This window comes from Engystomops pustulosus, chromosome 3 (assembly GCF_040894005.1).
Source record: "Engystomops pustulosus chromosome 3, aEngPut4.maternal, whole genome shotgun sequence".
Lineage (NCBI taxonomy): Eukaryota > Metazoa > Chordata > Amphibia > Anura > Leptodactylidae > Engystomops > Engystomops pustulosus.
In genome coordinates this window covers 148,418,494-148,437,995 of record NC_092413.1, presented here as the reverse complement: position 1 = coordinate 148,437,995, position 19,502 = coordinate 148,418,494, and the positions used below count along the sequence as shown (strand labels likewise).

Sequence of the window (19,502 nt, the reverse complement as noted above, 5' to 3'; positions counted from 1 at the left end):
AACTCTTTAGATGAGCCGTCTAAACACACGTTCAAGTTTTGTTGACAATGTTTTTGAAGCCAAAACCAGGAGTGAATTAAAAATAAGAGAGAGAAGTGCCATCTGTCATTTATAGTCTCTAACTTAATTTTGACTCCACAAACTGCATCAACACAAATTGAATCAGTGATGGGCCGTTCACGAACGAGCCGGCACAAAAAAGCCTGCCCTTTTTTAGGTGAACAGGAGGAGTCGGCTGTGCCCTGAGAGCCGCCCACTCACTTAGTCCTGTCCATATTCTGTGACCACACGCCTTTAACTCCAAAATTTAAGGTTAAAAGTGGAGTTGGGACGGGTGGCTGGCTGCCTGACAACGATTTTTCATTTAATTACATAGGGAGCCTTTCAGGTCCCAGAAGAGCCGGCTCTTAATAGTGAGCAAAGCTTAATGATCCAGCTCACTATAAAGAGCCCAACTTCCCATCACTAACTTGAATATGTATCTTTAGGGCACTTCATATGCTGCAGCAGTAATGTGTGTACAAACCCCAACCAATCACAGCAGGAATCATTTCAATTTAAAGTCAGATTTTGAGACGACTCCTCCCAGCTCATACCTTCTACCTTCAGTGACTGCTACAAATTATTATCACATGGGTATGTAATAAGAGCACTTCATTATAAGGCCCCTTGCCCAAGAACAATTTTCACATTGTGGTCCATATATAATTGCAGCATGCACTACTTTGATCCATGTTGAACTTACCCATTGAAGTCAGCGAATGCATGAAAAACACTTGGATCTTTTCCTAAGGCGGTCAGTTTTTCATGCGTGTATTGCAAGAAGATGCTAAAAAGAGGTAGTAGCTCAAAGCTGTGAAAATCAAATGTGAAAATCTTATACAAAACAGATGACACTCTCATTTTTTTCTCTTATATTTGCACATTTTGGGACATTTGGCTCACCACACCACTGTTTTTCTGTGTTGCACCTGATATATCTATAAAATCCAGTTTTGCGCAGTATTGGTGCAAATTGAGGCAAGTGGCAATTTTGGTGCAAACTCCAGTTCCAAGCAGGCATTGGCAAAATTTGAAAAGGGGTTGCAGAAGAAATTGCAACTTTTGTGAGACTTAAAAAAATAAATAACTAAAATAAAATAAAATATATATAACCAAGAGAGTTAGCTGCCTGATATATCACTATCTAAGGCTTCATTCACATGGCCGTTGGGGGGCGTATTTACGGCTGACGTATATACGTCCCCCATAGGCCGTTCCATACCCAGGGAAAAGATAGGACATGTCCTATCTTTCTCGGGAATATGGCGCCGTGCGCCATGTTTTTCTGAGTAGAGGGCCGGGGTGAGCAGCGCCCTCGACGTGTGCCCGCCGTGCTACGGTATGGCGGGCACACGTTCATGTGAATTTAGCCTAAGATAAATCATACATGTCCAAACCCCCAACAAAACAAAAAAAGACACGCGGATATCCAGACTAAAGATAAATGACACCCTAGGACAGTGATGGCGAACCTATGGCACGGGTGCCAGAGGTGGCACTCAGAGCCCTTTCTGTGGGCACTCAGGCCATCCCCCCCAATTTCACCAAACAGGACAAAATCCACCAAATCTTCCTGCAGTCCCAAGCAACTTAAGGGATGCTGCTCTCAGCGCTCTTTTAAAGCGCTATTGGCTGTTTGAAACTGCGGGAAAAGTGAGAAGGTTTTGACAGAACTGCATTGTCTTTGGAGGTCCTTCTGCTGGACCCGACCATTCTTCCTGTAGAAAAGCTACAATGACGGTCTGAACTTATTTGCCCATCTTCTTTCAACTCTATTGGTGGCCTTAGGAGAGCCAATACAATTGAATGATGTGGAAGAACAGGTAGCAATAAGCTACTGCTAGAAATGCCATGTTGGCACTTCACGGAAAATAAGTGGATTTTGGTTGTAGTTTGGGCACTCGGTCTCTGAAAGGTTCGCCATCACTGCCCTAGGACCACAAAAAATGACTAGTCGGATAGCACTTGGACCAAAATCTGAATGAAATATGGCCATTGATTTTCACTGACCAAAAACATTTTGGGGGATATTATTAGGGCTTCTGCATCTTGAAACTGGTTTATAAGCCCTGAACTAATAGCATATGCTAGCTTATAGCTATTAGCTATATAGATTATTTTCCCCAATCCACCATTGGCCATAGAGGGGTGTGAAGGGGGCGCAGGCGGGGTGGTGTTGCGGCGCCTGGGAACACGCTGCAGCCAGTGAAATTTCATATATGAAAAGTCGCCGGCCTCGTTTATTTGCCTGGTGTAGAGATAAACTCTGCTCAGGACCCTGCTGTATACATAAAGAGGCCGAAGCCTATGGCTATCGTGTGCTGGTGTGCGAGAGCCGGCGTATGATAAATAACTCCCTATGTCTTTATTTTTTTTTATAGATCTGTGGTCTATGGAAAAACATTTTGTCCTATTTACAGCTCATGGGCGACAGTAGAAGGTTATGGGTCCACAATATGTGCTGTCATAGTTTTTTTTTCACTGCTTATGAAGAGAATGGCCACATTGATTTGCCAAGTTATTTATACATTTCCAAGTAGAATAACAGAGTAATAGATCAATGCAGCATAAAGGGCATTGTCAAACTCAAACACAAAGCTTTTTTAATGCAACTTTCTATTAAAATAAGTAAAATAACGGTTACTGAACCTAGCCTAATCAGTGACCTCTATCTGAGGTCAGTTACTGGGTTGTGCTGAGATCATAATGAAGGTCAGGGTCCATCTACAGCAGATTAGTGCACAAGCTCCACTGATGCTCGGGCCCACCGCCCACGTGTATCTTCCGCTCCACTCATCACACATTTCCTAGGTCTGTATGACCGAAACATCTCATATTTCTGTGTTTGTTTTTCACCACTGATTTGTCTGCAATAATAAAAATAAAAAAATATTCACTTTATCTCTACCAAAGAGTGTCAAGTACATCTTTCTACTGTGATTGGTCAGACAGGTTCCATAATTTTCCGTTACTTGTTCTCTCATAGGCCAGAGGCGTCTCTGGGAGGCAGTAAAGAGAAGGAAAGCAATGTGCAAACGGAAGTCCTGGATGAGCAAGGTAAGAAAATGTTCATGGTAAAAAAATTATATTTTATAACATATTTAACCTGTTTTTATTTTAAAACATATATAACACATTTTTTTTTTTGTAATTGCCATAAAAGTCTGGTAGAGGCAGACAGAGAGGAAGCCAATTGTGTACAGAATTTCTACCCTGAAGAGACACAACCAGGTCGAAACTGTGCTGTCTATAGTTGTTCCTTCTGGAATAGATATACTGGTTTGGTTTTAATACCACATCATGTCATAAGGCTCCTTGAAAGTCATGCTTGATAATAATGAGGCCTTCCATACAAACTAAAAAAAACAGGCGTGGTTTTCCTTATCCCAACCTTTAAAACTTATTTGCATATTTCCTAGAATCCCCTAGTGGAGCATCAGTGAGTATAAGTCTCTACACGCCTGCAAGGTGGCTTTAATTGGCAAAGTCTCCGTAAGGAGAGCCCTGAAGCTATGTACAGTTACCATTAAATTATAAATGGTAACCTGTACATAAACCCTCAGTTCTATGAGCATACAGCTTGATATATTTTATTTAAGTTTCACCTTTACTTATGCTCATAAATAATACTCAGAGCTTACTGAAGCAAATAATGGAAAGTGGAGAATTAAATGAGTTAATATTGTTCTCTGAACCTTTACTTCACTGTTCTGTCCTCTGTCTACAGTGTTAGAATTTTTGGGTCTGGGGTTACTCTGAAAATAGAACCCACCCACTCAGTATCGCATGTCCCTCTATGTTCAGTGCTAGGCCATGACTGGTGACACGCACTGTGCAAGAGTCAGCAGTTGTCCCAGGATTTCCTTTCTCGAGTCAATCAAAGAGTAGAGGATGGATTGATCCAGCTTCAGGGCTTTCTGGCAGCAGAAACTGTTAATCCCAGATGAGAGATTTGCTGCACTTTTCCAAGAAACACCAAACACTATCTTCATTAAGTTTCACATAGTACACATATCTAACGGAAACGCCTAAATCATACCTGTGCTATGCAGCCTGTGCTTCCATCCCTTGTAAGAGGCAACACTGTATTTGTAGTTTTATGTATCACCTATTGTGTGCTTTTCAGTTCACAAAGCAAATAATATTACAGTTATTTGTTTTCTAAATGCTTTATATATTTATGTGTAAAGAGGGATCTTTACTATATGTACAAATATATATGTTTTGTTGCAGTTTAAATTCAGAGCAAACTCTTGACAGAATCGGGGAGATTTATCATGAGTGTCTGTTGAGAACTGTTCTAGTTGCTCACGGCAACCAATCAGAGATCAGCTGAGCTCTGATTGGTTTCCATGGGCAACTAGAACAGTTTTACCTCAAACACTTCTGATAATTCTCACCCAATATGTTGTCTTTTTTCAGGTTTTTAGTGGAAAGCGCCCAGATTCAGAATTTGCTCCTCTACCCCAGAGTACTTTTCGTAAACCTCCCAGCCCACCGCCTCCGGAAGGTCAGCAGGCCCTGACTTGTCTCATCAGCGAAAAGGACATTTCTTTGTTTGAGAAACTTGGGGATGGCTCTTTCGGTGTGGTTAGAAGAGGCGAGTGGAACACACCTACTGGAAAGCTGGTAGGTACAGTCATTACATGATATAACAAGTGATACCAATGCATCATGAAATGATGAAACACAATTAAATATCCCCAAATTTCAGCTCTGCCGGACCCCTTTCTGTATTATCTGGCGGGTCAGCTTCACTATGTCAGTAGTTGGGTGTAACCAGAACATATGCCCAACACTAAATGCCACCTTGCCTCCGCCTACGTTCCCTGTGGCTTGTATTGGAGCCTGTTGATTATAAGCATAACCATCTTCTCCCTCTGCATAGGTAGGCCAGGCAGGTTTGGTCTCATGCTAAGAAACTGTCAGCTGCCCTGGGGACCCTCGCCCAGGCCCCCTCTGATCCCATCCAGGGTTGCTTCACTTTGCAGATCAGCAAGATGGTTTATACTGGACTGCCAAGCACCTAGTGAACATTTCCCAACTCCTTGGGGAGGATGGAGAGGCTCTCTCTGTGGAGGCAATTAGACCCTCTTTTGATGTCCCTGATAGGGAAGACTATAGTTGCCTGCAGCTATGGCACGCTTTTTTGGTATTTCCTTCTGGTAGAGACGGCTTTCTCCCCATTCCCAGACATTGGGGTTCTGCGCTCTCATGGTCCTAGAGGTCTGGTGTCCGTTATCCATACCCATCTCCTTTCTGAGCTGTTGTAGGGCCCCCCTCTGCCAGTCAGAGCTCGCTGGGAGGGTCTCATTCCCTCACTATTCGATGAAGACTGGGGGGCGGCCCAGGAGTCTCACATCTCGGTATCACCAGCAGCCAACAATAAGTTAATTCAGTTGTTTATCATCCATCAATGCTATATAATTCCAGTCATATTGTTCTGTGTGCATCGATTGCCTGACTCTAGATGCCACAGATGTCACCGAGCTGATTTCATTCACCTAATATTGGCTTGCGATTACATAGCCGGATTTTGGAGAGAAGTAGTTTCTTTGCTTTCTGATTTCATGAATAAACAGGTTCCTGTCTCGCTGGCCTATTGGGAATAACCGGGAGGATGACTGGTTTCCATTATGAAACTATTTTTCTGAAGGAAACACTGTTTCTGGCCCATAAGGCAATTGCTATATGCTGTATGGCTGATCGCTCTCCTACTGTCTCTCAGTGGAAGAAAATGGTTAACTTCACTTTACCCAGATACCCTTTTATGTCTGCAGTCACAGAGAGTCTCTTACTCCTTTCTAATGAGTGTAATACTTGCTGTAACATGATTATTAGATCTTGATACAAAATAATTGAGTGACGGGCACCCTTCCTGTACTCTTCTGCGTATTGTTGACAGAAGGGATTGCTCAATCCGCAGGTGTAAGAAGGCTGAGTACTGTGTAGACTAGCCCTAGTTACTACTCTTTCTTCAACAACATTGCTCTCCTGACTCCACTCGACCAGGGTGTTTATTGTTATATGTGTAAGTTGGGATGGGGGGTTTTTGTGTAAAACTCTTCACAAATGGTGAATGATTACATAATGATGTACAATGTTATCTCTGATGTACCTCGTTGTACCACCATGATTTGAAATGCTGATGTGTTTTATTCATGTGTCAATAAAGCGATTAAAAAAAAGAATATCCCAAAATGTTCCTACATATGTATGAGTTTCCCCCAGTAATGAAATGCCCTGCAGCCTCCCCCAGTAATTAAATACTCATGCAGCCTCATCTAATAATGAAATGTCCTGCATCCTGCCCGGTGATGAAATCCCTTGCACCAGTCCTTCGTTATACAAAAAAAAAACTAGGTACTTACCTTGACGCTTCCATCGGCAGGGAGAAGGGCTACTTGGAGCCCCGCAGGGTAAGAATATAGGTAGTTTTGGTTTTTTTTTGTTTTTTAAATTATACTTGAGTATAAGCCGACTGGAGCTTTTTCGCAACAAAAATTCTGCTGAAATAAACGGCTTATACTAGAGTATATATACAGTACTTTCTATTATATTTGATTAAACAAAAATACTTACTTGTCCTGTTTTTCTTCTCCCTTCCTACATTGCAGCAGTCAGTTGTCATGAGAGTAAACTAAAGCTTCTACTTACAGACCTGGATTATATTTTATTTGATAATTCATGTCTATAAGGAGATAAATATAGCAAGTAAAATACTATGCAGGTCTGTAAAGAAGGTGGTTAAAAGGAGTTTCCCATTAATGATGTTCTTACCCTCTAAAATGACGGTGTTTTTACATGAAAATAGAAATCCAGAAAAACATGACAGCTATGATATATTTTGAGAATCTTTGTCTGATATTTAAACATGGAAATGTTAATGGTACAGGATTGCTGTAATGAAACTTGATCACCATCGGAAAGCACACCAGGTTAAACATATGATACACAGAACATGTATCAATAAAGCATCTCTTTAATATAATGTCATTTGTGATATCTAGTTCTGCATTTGTTTTATCTTTCAGTTTAATGTCGCTGTGAAGTGCTTGAAGACAGATGTGCTTAATCAGCCCGATGCCTTGGATGATTTTATTAGAGAGGTCAATGCTATGCATTCTCTTGACCATGTCAATCTCATAAGGCTTTATGGAGTGGTCCTTACACATCCTATGAAGATGGTATGTTGTGCTTTGCATTTTGTAATAATTATGTATTGTATTATGAAATGTACACATCTCAGACCTCTATGGTCTATCCATATAAAAATGATTGCAGATGCAGATTTCACCTCTGGGTCTCCTAAGCCCTGTTGACATCTGGAACAATAGTGGTGGTGATGTATGTGCATTTCCCTTCATTCACTTCTGCAAGAGGAAATAGACCACTTCCATATGTCTCTATCTGTGCTCTGATGGAGTCTATTCATTTTATTTGCCATCCAAGAATAAATATAGTTGTCTTCTTGTCTTGCTTGTTTTACAGGTTACAGAACTTGCTCCATTGGGCTCTCTTCTGGACCGTTTGCGTAAGAATTTGGGTCACTTTCTTATTTCCACACTCTGTCACTATGCTATACAGATTGCTAATGGCATGGCCTACCTGGAATCCAAGCGTTTTATCCATCGGGATCTTGCAGCCAGAAATATTTTACTTTCTTCAAATGACCTGGTCAAGATTGGTGATTTCGGTCTTATGAGAGCGCTGCCGAAAAATGACGATCACTATGTCATGCAGGAGCATCGCAAAGTACCCTTTGCTTGGTGAGTTGTATAAGAAAACTTTGTAGGGACTGTGCAAGGATAAATAAGTTTTTAGAAAATAATTCCAAAAGATCATTAGGAAGTGTGGTAAGTATTATGTTTAAGTGATTTGAATTGAAAGGAAATCTACCATCAAAATCCAGCATGATAAACCAGGGACACTTGCTTATAGATCCAGGCACTGTGACAATCTTCTTATATTTGTTATCCATGGCCTCATTTCTTCTCAAATCAACTTTTCGTATTATGCTAATGAGCCTGAATGGCTGTTAGACTGTCTCACCCTTCCCTTGTTCCCTCAGTACTTCCCCCTCCCTTCGCCTGATTTAATTCCAGCAGGAAGTTTCAGCATACAGTGGGAAGGGGAAAGTGCTCCTGCACAGTGTAACAGCTTGTGAATCTGCAGCAAGGAGTGTCTCTGCTAACGCTCTCCATAGCCCTTCTGGCATACTTTTAAAAGTTGATTTTAAAAGGAAGGAGGCAATAGATAACAACTTTATGAAGACAGTCACAGCGCCTGGATCTTTGAGTAAGTGTCCCTGGGTTATCACGCTCTATTGTGTTGGAAGGTTTTCTTTAATCTGTGCACTTAGTTAGTCAAAACAGATTTATCTTAGTGTCTGATGCTGAATGATAAATCTAGCATTGTTTAAGACTGTCTAGTTCTACTATGTGCCTCCTATTTGTTGGCCTATGCCAGAAAAATACAACAATATCTGGACCAACTTAAGCCAAGTTGTAAAAGTTTTCTGAAAGGGGTATTCTCGTCAGGGCATTCACATTCAGTTTGATTAATCTGCCCTATATATACATTTCTTCAATTAGATGTTATTAAAAGAAAAATGTTCCTGTGTGGAGATAATTTCTCATAAATGTAGTCATATGGTCCCTTAGAAGCAAGACTGTTTCCTTGGATACAACCACCTCTGCTGGAGGGATTGCACAAAAAAACACAGCCGTCCTGTGGTAATGAAAGCTGCATCCATGTGGTCAGGCAGGACTCAATAGCGCATGCCTGTCCACTGCTGCCAGAGTGTGGGGTGGTCGTATCTGCGGAAGCTATCTGGTTTCTAAGGGACAACATGGCCATATTTATGAGAAATTAGTGGTGGCCTTGGCTATTAATACAAAGATTTCCATAACTATGCAAAGGTATCCATAACCTTTCATTTGATTTCATTTATTACATTATGGCCCACATCTATTAACACATTTGCGCAAGTTTTTAGTTTGACTTTGCACTAGAAAAAAAGTTCTTTTAAAAGTGTCTGCGCCAGTTTTGTTTCGTAGTTTCATTGTCACTGTCTGAAAAAACAGTGCACCTTAGGAAGCGTGTCGGAGTTTGTGCCACATTTATTACTGACGTGCCTTACAGTTCTGCAGCATGAACAAACTGCACCCAAAAAATATGGTCCACACTCCCCAAGCAATGCAGGGTGCACCCTTTCAGTACCGATGGAAAAGCTTCACATATCATAACAAATTTAACTTTGATTTTTCCAAGACATTTGAGACTTTATTTTGATACAATAGATTTAATAATTACGTTTTACCAAACTATGTTATAAATATGTGGATGCATGTACTGCATGTACAATAATGAAAAGTGAAAGCCTCCTGCAGCTTCTTCTATATCCTGCCTTCTGCTGACCGTCTGGAGGGAGCACACTTCAAACGCCTATATCTCCTGAACCCTTGCACCAAGAATAATCTAGTGTCATATTAAACAGGAAAGTTTCCCCTTTCATATGATATATGGATTGTGTATGGATGCTTAACAGAACCGGAGATATCCACTCTTAAATTTAGAAAGCTGTACATAAAAATCTACCTTTTTAGTGCAACTTTAGGGGTGGATATCTCTGACTCTGTGAAGCATCCATACACAATCCATATATCATATTAAAGGAAACCTACCACTTGAAGTGGCAGGTTTCTGATGGAAATACCGGGCACCAGCTCAGGGTGAGCTGGTGCCGGAGCTTATTTTCGTTAGTGTTTTAAACCGCGGTATCGCGGTTTAAAACACTTTTTAAACTTTATAGCCGGCGCAGGGAGGTACGCGCTCGGCGCTTACCATGCGCACGGCTCTCATTCACTTCCTATGTAGCCGCGCGCGGTTTAAAACACTAACTAAAGTAAGCTCCGGCACCAGCTCACCTTGAGCTGGTGCCCGGTATTTCCATCAGAAACCTGCCACTACAAGTGGTAGGTTTCCTTTAAAGGGAGATTCTCCTGTTTAATTTGACACCAGAATTGTGTTTCTAGCTGCCAGGGTTTCAAGTGATATAGCCGTTTGAAGTTGGCCACTGTCATGACATTAAAAAACGTCCTTCATGCAATCGGTCACAGTAAAAACTGACGTATATTTACGTGGATTGGTCCTGAAGGGGTTAATGAAGACTGTGCGCTTGTTTCGATGAATCTGCCGCACTCTGCACACTCCACAGGCAAACTGCTTATAGTACAGACTGCACTAGTTCTGATAAATGTGGCCCAGTGTGTTCATTATTAGATTTAATAAGAAGGAGGGATGAGGTTGGATAAATATTTCAATAATGATTGTATTTTTGTAAGATGTAAATATTTCTGGTATGTTTTTGTGTATATATATATATATAATCTAATATATAAAGCTGAGTGTATGTGTGTATGGTCGCTAAAGGAATCTGCATCATCGTGTTTACAATCACCAAATTTTGCACAGCCGCTCTCTCTGACTCAGGGAACGTCTCAGACCATGTTTTGAGCCGAAATTTTCACCCTTTCGCACGAGCTCAGTGAATCGCGACACACATATATATATATATATACACGTGTCTGATAATGGCTTGGTTAATGGATATAAAGATTTATTTTAAAAAAATAATTTAAAGAAATGTCTAACACTACTGTTCCTGATACCTGGCTGCAATGGGCAGGACCATACATAGCTTGATTTCTAGTTTGACTCTTTAGATATCATGGTCACTGGAGAATCTGAGTAGGAATAGAGAATGATCTCTTCCTTACCACAACAGTTGACATTAAAGGAAAATATGTTTTTCAGGATGGGATAAGAAAAACCATGCCTCTTTTAGCTACCTTGTAAGGCAGCTCACATGGCATCAAGAATGACCTGCAAAATGCCTTATGACATGATGTGGGATTAAAACCAAACCAGTATATCTATTCCAAAAGGAACAGACTCCCAACTATAGACAGCGCTGTTTCGAACCTGATTGGGTCTCTTCAGTACAGCGTAGTACTGGATTGGCTGAGTGAGAGGCTTGTGACTTCCCGACCCTAGTCACAAGCCTTTCGCTCTGTCTACTGTTGGAAGTCTGGAATAGATATACTGGTTTGGTTTTAATCATGTCATTAGGCTTCCCGTAGGTCTTACTTGATGTCAAGGGAGCTGCCTTACAATATTTTCCCAGAATCCCCCTAGTGGAGCATCCATGGATATAAGACTCCACATACCAACATGGCGGCCCTAATTGGCAGGAGAGCGCTTACTTCCTGACCATAATGAAATTTAAAACTTTTAAACATAATATGGCAGAATTGTATTTTTACTTTACCACCAAAAAACTATTTTAATATACTTTATCTCAAATCCGTTTACAAAGAAAAAAGATGGATAAAAAACAAGTGGGGATGAAAAAGAGGTTAAGGGCATCATAGAGACACTTTGATTTCTTAAGCACTTCTGGAACGCCACAGACTATGAGGGTGCATTCAACCGTGGCGGTAACACATGCGTTTTCAAACACACCACACATGTGTTTTGTAAATGCAATGTTGACAATGTAATTAAGCAAATCTCTTCTCAGCCGTTGTGATGTGTTTGAAAACGCATGCTTTGACGCCATGTGTGAACGCACGGTAAATGTGATGCCACACATGGCGTTTTGAACCCATTTTGGTGTGTTTTTAAGCAGTCCTTTGAAAAATACATGCGTTTTCTGAAACTTATCAGTTTTTGACCCATTTTAATTAACATAATTGGTAAAACGGGGCATAAATGGAGGCATTTTCAAAAAAGTCTGACAGAAAACCCCTGGAAACATTTTAATAAACGTGGGCCATCAGAGAACGACATCATGTAGAAATCAGGCAGTGTAGTATCTTATACAGTTTGTCTGATCCATGGCATTTGGAGTGAATGGTCTTCCTCTGAATGGGTCTTTGACCCCACAAATACCATTTTTAGAATGCCAAGGTCCATACAATATGCTGTAGTGGTGTCTTTTTGCATTATTTGTCAAAAAGGAAATATTTAACATGAATAAGGCAGGTCATGATGTGTTTAACAACTTTATTCCATCACTTTTGTACCAGGTGTGCTCCAGAGAGCCTAAAGACTCGGACATTTTCCCATGCAAGTGACACTTGGATGTTTGGGGTGACTCTCTGGGAGATGTTTACTTATGGGCAGGAACCTTGGATTGGCCTAAATGGCAGTCAGGTAAGAACATATATATGTGTGTATATATAAAATGCATAATCAATTTGTATTGTATTTTCATATATAACAAAGTAGAACTTAGACTTAAGAAAACATGGTCAATAAAAAGAGGAATAATGTCAGGCTCAGTTATGGCGTTACAAACTTCTTAAAGGCTGAAAGCCAACCTCGCCATAACATCTGGTTGTGGATGCTGAAATATAATTATATTATTGAGCCATTATGTTATATGAACCATTTCTTGAACCAGGGACCAGTGGGGAAAGGGGAGGGCTGCAAGGGAGGGTTTGGGGATAACACAGGCATGATGATCCCCTGTTATACAGGCATCTGTGGATGACCCCCTGTTATACAGGCATCTGTGGATGATCCCCATGTTATACAGGCATCTGTGGATGATCCCCATGTTATACAGGCATCTGTGGATGAACCCCTGTTATACAGGCATCTGTGGATGACCCCCTGTTATACAGGCATCTGTGGATGATCCCCTGTTATACAGGCATCTGTGGATGATCCCCTGTTACACAGGCATCTGTGGATGATCCCCTGTTACACAGGCATCTGTGGATGATCCCCTGTTATACAGGCATCTGTGGATGATCCCCTGTTATACAGGCATCTGTGGATGATCCCCTGTTATACAGGCATCTGTGGATGATCCCCTGTTATACAGGCATCTGTGGATGACCCCCTGTTATACAGGCATCTGTGGATGATCCCCTGTTATACAGGCATCTGTGGATGATCCCCTGTTACACAGGCATCTGTGGATGATCCCCTGTTATACAGGCATCTGTGGATGATCCCCTGTTATACAGGCATCTGTGGATGATCCCCTGTTATACAGGCATCTGTGGATGATCCCCTGTTATACAGGCATCTGTGGATGATCCCCTGTTATACAGGCATCTGTGGATGATCCCCATGTTATACAGGCATCTGTGGATGATCCCCATGTTATACAGGCATCTGTGGATGACACCCTGTTATACAGGCATCTGTGGATGATCCCCTGTTATACAGGCATCTGTGGATGATCCCCTGTTATACAGGCATCTGTGGATGATCCCCATGTTATACAGGCATCTGTGGATGATCCCCTGTTATACAGGCATCTGTGGATGACCCCCTGTTATACAGGCATCTGTGAATGTTATACAGATTATACGGGTATCTGTTAACTTTATTATATTTTCATTGACATAAATAAGTGAATCTTTTATTTTTCTTCTTCTTTAATTTTTATAGATTTTGCCGTATACTTTTTATTGCCTTCCAAATGTCCCCTAGAGTTACGAGTGCAACGATGAGATTTGAATTTGTTTCCTAAAATTATAATATAGGATATTTGTAAACTTGTTTACTGAACTGTGTTTTACATATGTTCTAAAAACATTTAGGAAACACACTTTACACTTTATTGTGCAGCGCCCTCTGCAGGGAAGGTGATGAATAACTGATCATCTAACGTGAACTGGAAAAGCTCAATTGAGAACTAATTTTAACAGTGGGATTCTATAATTTCTAAATATGTTGGGATTATAAATGTTTATTGTAATGGACTTGTTATTAGTTCTTGTCATTGGAATTGGTCTTCAAGTGTCATGTAAGTTGTGTCTGCCAACCAGTTTTCTTCATTTTGCCTCAGTACTAAGCTGTATTTGTCTCTTTTTGCTTTCTAGATCCTGCATAAGATTGATAAAGAGGGTGAGCGGCTATCACGACCAGAAGACAGCCCACAAGACATTTATAATGTCATGTTGCAATGTTGGGCTCACAAACCTGAAGACAGGCCAACTTTTGTAGCACTGAGAGACTTTCTTATAGAGGTACGATCATTACACGTTTCTGTATACTGTAAGTCATTATTTTTTGTTGATTCTGATTTGTTGTTGTGACACGCAGATATCAGTCATTCTAAAAGGATATTTTATAGATGACTTCACAGTATAAAGAAAGTCAACGTTTTAACCATAAAAGCACTATCCAAAACTTACTGTTCTTAAGCAACATCATACTGTAATGCGAAGTCATGTTTACTTACTGTTGTTAGTAAGCCTAGCCCTGGCAAATTATGGATAGAGATAACTATTTCTTTGTATCCCTACAATTTAGTTGTTCTCAGAGACGACTATGATGTATTCTTTTATCTCCAGGCACAGCCGACAGATATGAGAGCTCTGCAAGATTTCCAAGAGCCAGACAAGTTGCACATTGAGATGAATGATGTCATTACTGTCATCGAGGGCAGGTACCAGTTCCCTCCCACCTGGGAACTTACATTTCTACCACCAATTTCACTTACTCATTATAAAGAGACATGGATGTACCTATACAGTATAACATTAGGAAGTAAGAGTAGGTTTATTTCCAACATAAATATTGCCAGAGTTTCAGAGAATTCCCTAGCTGTGGGACAATAAGAAGAAGACACAGAACATTTTTCACATAACAAATATTATTTCCTCTGTACATTAAATGGTAAATTAAATGGCACCATTATGAGGTACAACATGTCCTTCAGAAAACAAGCCTTTTATATACAGCCACCTCTGAATTTCAATGTTTTATACCACCTACAGCAATCTGATTTATTTTTTTCCAAGTCGAGCTAAATCTTCTAGTTTTTAAAAAGTTCTTTAGCCCATTTAAGGATGGACTTGTTTCAATATGTCAGCACTTTATTAACACATTGGAAAATCAGGGGTTACACTGTGAGTGTGACACTGACTCACCCAGTGGGTAGGTTATCAGGTCTGGGTGGAGAGCTATAAGTGAGTCACGGGGGAGCACCCATCACAACCACACCTCGTAATTGTGCCACTGCGTCACACACAGGCTGAGTAGATTGATAGTTCCAACCAGTCAATGCAATATGCATGAATTTTAACCCATTCCCTGACAATTGTTATATGACCGGCAGCTGCCTCGTTTCACTTTTTTCAAAACAGAACAGGGCGGGTGTATATTCACAAGGCCCTTCATGTTTCTGAAGTCACTTCTTAGAGATGCGTGTGTATAATCATATGTGGTTATTGAGAAGGCAAAAAACAGGACTAAACTTTTTAATTTGAAGTCAGGCCTGTGACATATTACTATTTTCTCTGATAATGCAATGCAAGGCTTTCATGAGATCCTTCATAGCTGGCAGAAATTATGTTAAAGGGGTTGTAGCAATTATTAATGTTACCCCTATCCACCACCAATCACAACAACAGACGCACACCAAGAAAAAGAACTGTGTTGTTGCTCCCATCAGTACAATACTATAGGATTCCAGAAACTACATAGAATAATATTGAATAGATGCTCAACCTGCCATAAATTGGTGAGCACGGCACCCCAGAATCCAACCACTGGCAGCCCCTCCAGGCACATTGCTTTTTCTTGTTCTGTGCATGGGGTATAACAATAATACTTGGTATTATTGGTACATCCCTAGTTATTTCTATTATTCCTCCAAGAAATGAAACTGAACCAGAACTGAGGATTAAGGCTCATAAATAACCACCAGGACAGTAACAGGATCTCCATTGCGGTCCTTCCATATTCTGGGAGGCTCAGTAAACTGGAAAAAAGATCTTTTGAATGCTGCATTCACAACGCTTAATTTCCCAAAGTATAGACGGACAACAGTGTGAACCTGTGACTTTCCTGAATAACAGACAGTTGGTGACCCCAAATCCGTATTAAAGGTTCCTAATCAGTTTATATCATTTGACATTTAAGATTCCCCTAGTGTCTGTCTTGATATTTACTTGACGAGAGACAAAACCTACTAGACTGATTGTCAGCATTAGGCCCAATGCACATGATCGCATGGGGTCTGGTAATATGGCCGCACCATTTGTGGCCACATTTATGGCCCCCATTTAGGCCTATGGAACGCGGTCATAGTGAGGGGAGAACACACTTTCTCACTGCACCGTGACCAAGCCAGGCGGGTGCGCCGCAAAATATAGGACAGGTTCTGTATCTCGACAGTTTTGGAGCGCAGCTGCTCATACCTCCTTCATCCTGTACCCGGCAGTATCCTAGCCTGGGCAAGAATACGTTCATGTGCAAGAGGCTGACAGCCATAATACACATAATACATAAAAACTAAAAAGTAATCAAAAGGTCATATGTGCCCCAGAACTAGTATAATAGTGACTAATTCCACTGATTAAAAAAAAGTGTTGGCTTATAAAAGATGGCAATGCAAAAAAGAAATAGTTTTTTTTTATATCAAGTTTTAGCAAGTTTGTAGCAAGACTTGTAACACAGGAACAGCGAGTGTTCAGTAGTAATTCAGCAGGTGTCTAAAGATTCCTTGTATAGTGTATTGACAGCTCAATGGCAGCTTTTCAACTCACTAGTTTCCTTTTCACAACAGCTAGGATTTCTCTGCTTGTAATGTAACACGACAAATCCAATGTCCCTGCCAAAGAATGGGTTAAATGCAGAACAACGAACTTAAATGCACTCATTTCCTTTGACCCTGCCTGTGTACCAATGGCGTGCTGCAGCTTAGATACACTCTTACACACCCACACACTGCTCCCATTCCTGCTGGCAGCCACACAGCGGGGGCAGGTGAGCTGATCTTCACTGAAGGGATGGGTTACAAGAGAAGGGGGAAGGGGAAAGAGGTGTAGGAGCAGTGAGGACACAAGTCCTGTCAGGATAGGGACACAGCTTACACTTGTCTCTTGGGCTCCGTAAGTAACTTTAATACTCATGATTTCTTCATGTCAGGGATAATAGACTGAATGGACATATTCTATTTTTATTATTTTATGATTTTCAGTAACCGTGAGCATTGTACCATAACATAATTGCCTACATATGTCACAGTTTCCTCAGGGACATGTCCAGATTTACCTGTGGACAGTAAGTGACTATGTGCCTCCCTCCTGACCTCCGCTCCGCATTTCCCCATATGTATTACTCTCCACAATCTTGTCTGGTGACATTTTTGACATTAGTCGGTAACATATTAGTAAATGCAGTGCTTTCCCTTGAGGTCTTACAGTAAAGTGAACACATGTTAAGTAGTGTTGTCACTAACTCTTTAGTATAAAAAGGGTTGTGTGCAGCCATGTTCGTGGCAAGGTGTGTAGGAGGGAAACCACTTTGGGGGCTTCATTTCCGTTCTTATTGAAGGTATAGATTTCTTTTTGGTGGTGGATACCTGTCATGTCTTGCCCATAGCCCCCTCAATTGAAGGAGTTTTTGGCTACATAATAGGGGTTGTAAGGAATTCCACAGAAGCCAGCGAGGAGTGCTTGTGACAGATGAGAGGAATTGTACTCTGTCTGTGCGTGTCTCCAGGGATGACAGGAAGAAGGGCTGACTCACTCTTTACTATGCGTGTACCCACGTGTTAATTGGGCAAAGAGTTAATTGCACATACTGAACACGTAACCACTCTTAAGCGTGGACCTGCTAGCTGGAGGGTTTCCGATGACTGCCGGTAAGCCTCCATCACTATTTTCTGATGAATTATTGAACTCTGTACATTACAGAACAGTGCTGTTCCAGGGGCTTACTTAAGCTTAGTTCATTTTTGAAGAGTTCAGCCTACTCATGGATGCCTGGTGTCTCATCACATATATATCTTCCCCACAGGGCTGAGAATTACTGGTGGAGAGGGCAGAACAAACGGACATTGAAAGTTGGCCAGTTTCCACGGAATACAGTGACATCTGTAGCTGGACTGTCTGCTCATGATATAAGCCGACCTCTAAAGAACAGCTTCATCCACACGGGTCATGGAGACTCTGTGCCTGCTCATTGCTGGGGCTTCCCTGACCGGATTGATGAGTAAGGAGTATAGCTTAACATGCAGCCTACTCTGCCTACCTTAATACTTGATGGCTATAGGGACATTATGATAAAATATTTGCATTTGATGCTAGATTTGGGACATGAGAAAAAACTGAGCTCATGTGGCATGAGACTATTTTGGAGATATAGCCAATATGGAAATGAATCCCAGTTATTAACAATAATCTAATAACCATATATGACATTATCAAAGAGAAAATACACATTTGTGTTCTATAAAAGAGGACTAATGATTAACTTTGATAAGAAGTCATCACCTATTGCATTGAAATGCCTCATGGGTTCATAATGTCTCCTTTAGGCCTGTTATATTGTTATTTAGGCTTCACAAATACTGAACTGTTTAGAGCCTGTAGTTATTTCGCTGTAAGGTTAGAAATCAGAATAGTCCCCTTTATCTGTAGGAACAAAAAGTACTATACTAAATCCATGCTTCTACAAAATGTCTCAGTGTGGACCCAAACACAATTCTGCATAGCTTTTACTATGCAGGCCAAGCCCTGGCTTTAGGGTTACTGTCTAATATGGCCCTGCCAAAAATGTCCAATGACATTTTTACAATTTTTTATTTTATATATACATAATAATTTTCGGATCAAAATTAAGTATTTCAAAGTCTATGTACAAAGTATAGATAGCATGCTTTGCTACCTATCACACATGTCCACTTTCTCGCTGAAAGATATCTGTGGCCCCAAGCAGCTTATCATATATTAGGTTTTTTCCCCTACAGTGCCCTCTGCTGGATACATAGTGTGATGTCCTAATCATGAAAAGTAAAGCCTTTTTATGGTTAGAGTAGTTGAGCTTCACAGGAAACTGCATAATTGACATATATATATATATATATATATATATATATATATATATATAATCAAAACAAAATAATGAAAGTATTACAACTTTAACATTAAAAATTCTATCAAAGTAGGAACTTGACAGACTTCTTATATTTCCATATGTTCCTTAAGCTCTGCTACAATGGTCTTCCTTGCAGTTTTAATCCATTGTCATTGTGGGACGCACTTATTTTCATAAATTTTTTTTTGCATTTGCTTTATGTTGTCTGCTTCTCCCTACAGGCTGTACTTGGGAAATCCCATGGACCCACCTGATATTTTGGGACTAGACCAAGGATCTGCTAAACCAACCCAACTTCCTGGGAGGGCAAAGAGTGAGTAGCATATTATATATGAATACATTTATCATGCTAATTTGATAGTTTTGGCACATATTTTACCATCATTTATTTTTTTAGAACATTATTGACCAACTTCATAGCTTCATATACTGTACAACACTGCTGTGACAGTTTTTACTCTTTGTTCCATTCTTGACTTGGGACTCAATGGCATTTCAGTCACGTAGTGGACCATCCTCAGATTCGAATAGCAAAGGATGAGCAGGGA

The 19,502-nt window shown here is 40.6% G+C and overlaps 1 protein-coding gene across 8 annotated transcripts in view; it reads left to right on the top strand.

The window, feature by feature from the left end:
• Nucleotides 1-19,502, top strand: part of TNK2 (tyrosine kinase non receptor 2) — a 145,843-nt gene that overhangs the window by 105,942 nt on the left and 20,399 nt on the right. For all 8 annotated transcript variants that reach the window (XM_072142513.1, XM_072142515.1, XM_072142514.1 and 5 more), the window contains 9 exons: nt 3,029-3,099; nt 4,465-4,671; nt 7,077-7,229; nt 7,534-7,811; nt 12,135-12,261; nt 13,947-14,093; nt 14,421-14,515; nt 17,875-18,069; nt 19,176-19,267. In XM_072142513.1, the coding sequence (XP_071998614.1) occupies nt 3,029-3,099; nt 4,465-4,671; nt 7,077-7,229; nt 7,534-7,811; nt 12,135-12,261; nt 13,947-14,093; nt 14,421-14,515; nt 17,875-18,069; nt 19,176-19,267 (1,365 nt within the window). The remainder of the gene's footprint in view (nt 1-3,028; nt 3,100-4,464; nt 4,672-7,076; nt 7,230-7,533; nt 7,812-12,134; nt 12,262-13,946; nt 14,094-14,420; nt 14,516-17,874; nt 18,070-19,175; nt 19,268-19,502) is intronic.